This window comes from Lactuca serriola, chromosome 5, assembly GCF_051521515.1.
Source record: "Lactuca serriola cultivar US96UC23 chromosome 5, Lser_US96UC23_V15, whole genome shotgun sequence".
Classification (NCBI taxonomy): Eukaryota; Viridiplantae; Streptophyta; class Magnoliopsida; order Asterales; family Asteraceae; genus Lactuca; species Lactuca serriola.
Window position 1 is genome coordinate 243,438,751 of NC_136412.1, and position 7,185 is coordinate 243,445,935.

Consider the following 7,185-nt stretch of genomic DNA (forward strand, 5'->3'; position numbering starts at 1 on the left):
CGATGGTTGGCTCAGTTGACCCGTTTGACCAATTTCAATATCACACAAATTAATTTACCTAATTCATACAGAAACATAATAAATATAAAAAACAAAAGATCTATTATAAGGATAAGATGTCCCGGGTTCGGGTTCAAGTCGGGTTGTGGTCCGGGTGAACCGTTACCACTTACCAAGTTCCATTTTCAGGCGCGTGAGAAATTGGACTCCCTTCTGAATCACTGTTGACAGTCGTTGGCTCGTTGCTCATTGTTTGTTGCTGTAGCTTCGATTTCACTCCTCCCTCTTTACTCTCTCTCTCTCTCTCTCTCTCTCACACACACACACACACACAGACGCACTGCTCCCACCAAATTCGCCGATCCCGTTTTTCTCTCTCTCCAGAATCCTCGAGTGAACCTCCATGAATTTCGTAGGCATTTCAAATCTCCGGTTCATCACCGTCACAACGCTATATTTGTTCCTAGCATTAGTATTATTGGCGATTGACTCCACCGACGCCTCAATCCACGTGTACGATCGAGATCCATTCCGAGAAGTCGGCAATGCTTATCTTGTCTCCGGGGGTAGCGAAGGTCTAGCCGCATCTCGCATCACAACTCCGCTCCCGCGTCATATACCCTCGCCCAATGCCAATGACGGTCGTTCCTATATCGGGTATGATATTGTTTCCCTATCGAACATCAATTTCCATGCCTGCTCGATGTCTGTTTGTGTATATTTGTGTGTCGGTGTGTGATTGATAGCAACTCAGATCTGTGGCAACATTGGATCAAAATTTTAGATTTGCTCAAGTACTTGGAAGTATATGACGCTTTTAGTATGTTTCATAGTGAAATTTGCAAAACTGATTCCAAATTGCTTCTAACTCTTTGCACAAGAAGATCAAGAACAGTTTTACAATATATCATAGCTAGAAATGTTTATTTGATGATATAATTATAAGCAATTAACTTCTCCCTCACTCCCTTGTGACCACAGGAAGAAACTAATCACATTAAACGGACTAATGACACCAATACCACCTTCCGTGGTTGTACTGTAGATAATAGTAATCAAACGAGGCAATATCTTGACACTTATATAAAATAGATGGAAATATTGGTGTTATATTATGGAAATCAAAGACTATGATGGCTTATGAACTGAAATAGTTTGTGGATGAATCCAAATAAGGGATGTTTAAAATTCAAAACACCCATCTAGAAAACCATCTTATCTAAAAGATAGAAATAACTGACTAGGATTATAGGCAAGAAATAGCAACACATTCTCATTGGTTTGCTTATTAGTTATTATAATTCCTACTTTCATTTTCTTCGTACTAGAACATTCTGCTTTGAAAATTCTACCAAATTATAGCAATGTCTTCAATATGCAAATCAATATTTACTGCTATAACTGGATAGATTTTCTAAGTATAACATCTAATAACAAAAACAGTTCAAAATAAGCTATCATTGGGCAGATTTCTCAAAGTACAACGCCTTAATAAGAAAAAAGAGATTGAAAGTACAATGCTTTAACAGAAACACACAAATAAACGAAAGTACATTGCTGTTTCTTTAACCCTCTCAGAATCTTATTTTGTCAAACACATACAGATTTCAAAACATCACATTTCATAGGACTAAAGAAGCTTCATCCAATCATTCAAGAACAGCACGTCGCACGGGATTAGTACAAGTTATAATCTTTGAGGCTGCAGACCGTGATAACATTGGTGGGTCTGCATACGGAGGACAAAGATCCATTTGTTGCACCTCTGATCTATCTAAAATTGAAGGCTGCAAACAAGGAGAAGTCATTAGAGTCCCATCTAAAAGAGACCCAAACTGGCCTGTAACTGTCAATGTCTACTTTCGTGGACAATCCACAACTGCACAACTAAAAACCACAGAAGCTTACATCACAAAAACCGGAATGTACAACTTATTCTTCATATCATGTGACCCAACTCTCAAAGGAATGACATTAACTGGTCAAACCTCATGGAAGAACCCTGATGGATACTTACCTGGAAGAATGGCTCCTTTGAAGAAATTCTATGTGATCATGGCTATTGCTTATCTTCTTCTTTGTGTAGCCTGGTTTTCTCAATATGTGAGGTTTTGGGATGATGTGTTGCAACTTCAACATTGGATTAGTGTGATTGTTGGTGTTGGGTTGTTTGAAATGACACTTTGGTACTTTGATTATGCGTATTTTAATAACACTGGAACAAGGCCAGTTGTGATTACAACATGGGTTGTGACTGTTGGAGCTTTAAGGAGAAGTGTTTCAAGGTTGCTTATGTTGTGTGTTTCTATGGGGTATGGTGTTGTGAGGCCTACACTTGGTGGGCTTACTACAAAAGTCATGCTTCTTGGGGTGACATACTTTTTGTCAACTGAGTTGTTGAATATTACTGAGTATGTGGGAGCTATAAGTGATAAAGCTGGAAGAGCTAGGGTTATTCTTGTCCTTCCTAATGCACTTTTGGATGCCTTTTTGATCATGTGGATTTTCACTTCTCTTTCAAAGACACTTACACAGCTACAGGTTAAGCATATTCTTTTATTTATATGGGATAATGAGTATGTGGCTATTATGCATATAAGCACCCAAAACGACGTAGTTTTGAATAAAAAAAGTAACATTTTTGGTTTTCTATAATTGGTGACTATTTTGCTAATAGTAATTTTTGATTGGTCCACAGGCAAAAAGGAGTTCTGTTAAGTTGGATACATATAGGAAGTTCTCAAATGCATTAGTAATTACAGTTGTTCTTTCAGTTGTTTGGATCGGATATGAGGTATGTATTTTGTAGATGCTTTACATAATAGACAATCAATTATCTTTTTATTTTTGCGTATTATTATAAAAGTCTATATGATTTTGATAAATGATTTGTTGTTGAAGGTTTACTTCAAAGCAACGGATCCTTTCAATGAGAGATGGCAGAGTGGGTGGATTATCACTGCATTTTGGGACATTCTTGCATTTGCATTGCTTTGTGTTATCTGCTATCTGTGGGCCCCATCGCTGAGTTCTCAAAGGTACATTACAAATATTATTATATTTCATGGAATGTTTATATGAAAATAGTTAGGAGTTAATGTGAAAAGTGTTGAACAGATATGCATATTCAGAAGAAAAAGGTGAGGATTCTGATGGAGAAGAAAGTGAAGCACTTTACAGTGGAACACCTAAAGGTGACATCAGCTTAGTCAACCAGGAAAGACGAGAAAAGAATGGTCAAAATGTGGTTGAGTTTGATTTAGAAGAGGATCATGATGCAGAAGAAGGCAAGAGAGAATGAATAGTCACCAAATTGTATTCATTTGTTGTACAGATTTAATGCCAAAAAAAGAAAGAAAGAAGTAAACTTTCAACATAGGGAGAGAGAAAAAAAATGCAACATGCTTTTCGGCTTATCGTGCTTTCACTTCACAATGTTGTTGAGTTATTTACTGTTTGCTTTACTCTCTAGTGTGGGTTCCATGTTAAGTCATTGTTGAGTTGAACTCTGGTTAAGGAAGATTGAGTCTATATGTTTTTTTTTCAAAGTTTTGTTGTTTGCTCATATGATGATTATGTACAAATAGCCTTTATTCTTGTATGCTACTCATGGTATGTTCTTGTGGGTTTCACTTATGATCAAAGACAACCAAATTGACAACTTTGCTTGGTAGCAAGTGGTTGGTTATTTGTAATGCATTTAATGGGAATTGGATTAGGGTTGAGAGTTAGATTTATGTCAGTGAGATATTGTAATATACATCTAACTAGTTTGAAACTCATGTCGTTGAGACAAAATTATGCTACAGGCTTCCTATTCGAGAACTCTCACTAATATAACTATTATGATGAAGGTATCGTGTGATTTGTTAACTTAGTAGACATCTTAACAAGTTGAAGCCAAGGGGGTGTTTGGTTCATAAAATGTTAATGGAATAAATCTTTTAAAGATAACAGAAGTTGAAAAAAAGTCAAATGAAATTGCATGTGTTTAACCATCTGTTTGGTTGGCAAAGAATGAAATGTAAACAAGCAAATGATTGCATGGAAACTAGGAACCATAAGAAATGGGGACATTAAAGGGTACAAGTGTATTTCGAGACCCAAATAATTGATCCATAACATGTATTTCGTACTATGGATTGATAATGGACAACTTTCGGTAATGTTTATGACATCTATTGGTCAATAAAGTATTAACTGAGAACTATTGATTGAAATACTTCTAGAATGAAATTGTTTGAAACATGAACTATGTTACATAATGTGTTTTGGTATAATTAGATGTAGATTGTCTAAATGACAAGATGGCTAAGTACATTACATAAATGAGAAATATGGTTTATAGAAATGCTTGGAAGTATTCCACAAGTTATTTGGAATAAGATTTAAGTATTACATGTATGAGAATGGAATTTTAGGGACTTAAGCGTTAAAAGTGGTCAAATCTAATAGTTTTTATAAAGGATACAAATCTCAATTCATAAGTGGTATGACTATTGGAGGCTACACAGCATGCGAGCTAATGTCCAAGTTGCATAGATGCTCGTAACATCAATATGTCGCATAGAGAGGAAGTATGTCACATAATGTCATATAATATAGATCGGGTCTTCATACCGATTTGTAATAAAATTTCCAGGTGTTAGATATAACAAGATTCTAAAACCAAAACCAACATAATTATGACAAAACAAGTAAAACAAGAACCGATCAATTTTACCTGTTATATGTAATCATATATTTCATAAATGAGTAACATATATAATCAAGAAACGTGTATTTTTGATTACTTGATATAATGTGGTTATATAATTGAAATAAGGACAATGAGAGAAAGAAAGAAAGCAAGGAGAATTTGAGACTGAGGAGCACAATAAGAATAAAGTGACATATACAAGAAGTTGAGAATATATATGAAACTATTTATTAAAATGTATATTCTATAAATTTGATAAACAATTTCCTAATTTTATTAATACTAGAAGCTGTTAACTCCCCACTTCGCTAGGGACGCAAACATGTTTGTTCATTGTCGATAGATGTTTAGTTTTGGAAACTTTTTGGTTCACCATGATATTTCTTTGGGTTTACATGACTAACTTCAATTTATATCATCATATGAAAACGTATTATATGTGACCAAAGTTATATGTGAGAAACGTACATAAAAATAAACATGAAAGTGTGCACAAAATTTACATCGAAACGTAAAGAAACTTATATTTACAATGTAATCTTTAAATCTTCGGTATATAGGGACTGTTTTTGTAATTTTTATAAACATATGGACAATTTTTGTTATCTTTAAATTTTCGGTTATATAAGGACCGTTTTTGTAATTTTTATAAACATATGAACAATTTCTTTAAACTTTAAATTTTCGATGAACCATTTTTAAACATATGAATCGCTTCTGTAATCTTGAAATTTTCAATTATATAGGGACCATTTTTAAACATATGGATCATTTTTTAAAAAAATATTCACATATTTTCCATAAAATTTAGAGATACTTTCTTTTTAATTTATTTTTTATATAAGGATCAAACTTACCAACATCTAAAATTTTTGTAGCCAAAGTCCGAAAGTCCTGCTTTGCTTTTTATTGAAAAAACGTCATAAATGGTCCCTGTGTTTTCCCATTCTGAAGTTTAGTCCCCGTGGCTTAAAAATCTCATAAATGGTCCCTGTGCTTTCAAAACTTTTGACAGATGGTCCTTATTACTAACTCCGTTAACTTTTGTCCGTTAAGCGAGGGGCATTTTCGTCATTTCACACCATAGGGACCATTTATGATATTTTCAGTTATTTTTTTTAAAAAGAAAAAACTAAATATAATTATTTAATATATAAAATATCTCTCTCTCTCTCTCTCTCTCTCTCTCTTTCTATCTCTCACTCTCACACACACACATAACACATATACATACATTAAAACCAATACTTTCCGGTGACAGAAAGGTAAGCTACAACCTTGACTACCGATCGAAGAACGACGATGCGTGGTACACCTCCCGCGTCGTTCTCGAAAATGGAAAGCGGTTGCACGTCAAGTTCAAGGATTTCAAGTTAGGCGACGTTTATGAGGTATTCTCTATGGGTAATTTCTCCAAACACGATGAACTGGAAGAATTTCTCCGTCGATTTCGTCCGGTGTCCGTGCCGGTCGAGGAGAACGAGTGCTCCACAGTGATCGAAGGCATGGCGGTGTGTGCTACTTATAAAGTCGATGGATCAATTCGATACTTCGACGCCATTGTTGATGGTGTATGTATCTTACCTGTAATTTAGGGCAAATACGCAGTTTTCAATCACCTGCTCGAACAAGTAGACAATCACATTCTATTCTCACTGATCATTTCAGTATCATCTTCGTCCAATTTCGATACCTTTATCTGACATAAATCATACTGAGACGTTAAAATTCTCTCGTTCCATTACTCATCTGTAGCCTTCTTGTCCCAAATTGAACTCTCTTCTTACTTAATCTGAATAAAACTAACTAGAAGAAGAAGCTTCTGTATAAGAAATCACTCACCAATCACCACAACTTCCGAATTCATATCAGTAGATAGACAGATTCGAAAATGCATATTACTAGTTCTGTTTTGTTTATTTAGGCAAGCAATTGTTCTTCCCATTTTGTTCATAATGTCTGTATATGTGTTCTGAGAGAGAGAGAGAGAGAGAGAGAGAGAGAGAGAGAGAGAGAGAGAGAGAGAGAGAGAGAGAGAGAGAGAGAGAGAGAGAGAGAGAGAGAGAGAGAGAGAGAGAGAGATTTTATATATTAAATAATTATATTTAGTTTTTTCTTTTCTAAAAAAATAACTGAAAAGATCATAAATGGTCCCTGTGGTGTGAAATGATGAAAATGTCCCTCACTTAACGGACAAAAGTTAACGGAGTTAGCAATAAGGACCACCTGTCAAAAGTTTTGAAAGCACAAGGACCATTTATGAGATTTTTAAACCACGGGGACTAAACTTAAGAATATGAGAAAACACAGTGACCATTTATGATGTTTTTTCCTTTTTATTATATAGAGTAATTTTATATCAAATTAATCAATAATATTACAAATATAAATGTTAAAGACTAAAGAGGGACTACTTTTGTAATTCGTTCATAATTTATTTGGCACTCTTTGTTGGGACCAAGTATTTCACTTTCGCCACTTCAAAA

General features: G+C 34.7%; 1 protein-coding gene across 1 annotated transcript; it reads left to right on the forward strand.

Moving 5' to 3' along the window:
* The first annotated feature begins 232 nt into the window (after window positions 1–232).
* On the forward strand, window positions 233–3,632 carry LOC145053883 (Lung seven transmembrane receptor family protein). The gene is made up of 5 exons (XM_079002004.1): window positions 233–657; window positions 1,605–2,541; window positions 2,699–2,794; window positions 2,902–3,038; window positions 3,118–3,632. Exons 1-5 carry the CDS (start codon window positions 404–406, stop codon window positions 3,299–3,301), a joined length of 1,608 nt encoding a protein of 535 aa, XP_078858130.1. The 5' UTR covers window positions 233–403; the 3' UTR covers window positions 3,302–3,632.
* The last annotated feature ends 3,553 nt before the right edge of the window (window positions 3,633–7,185 follow it).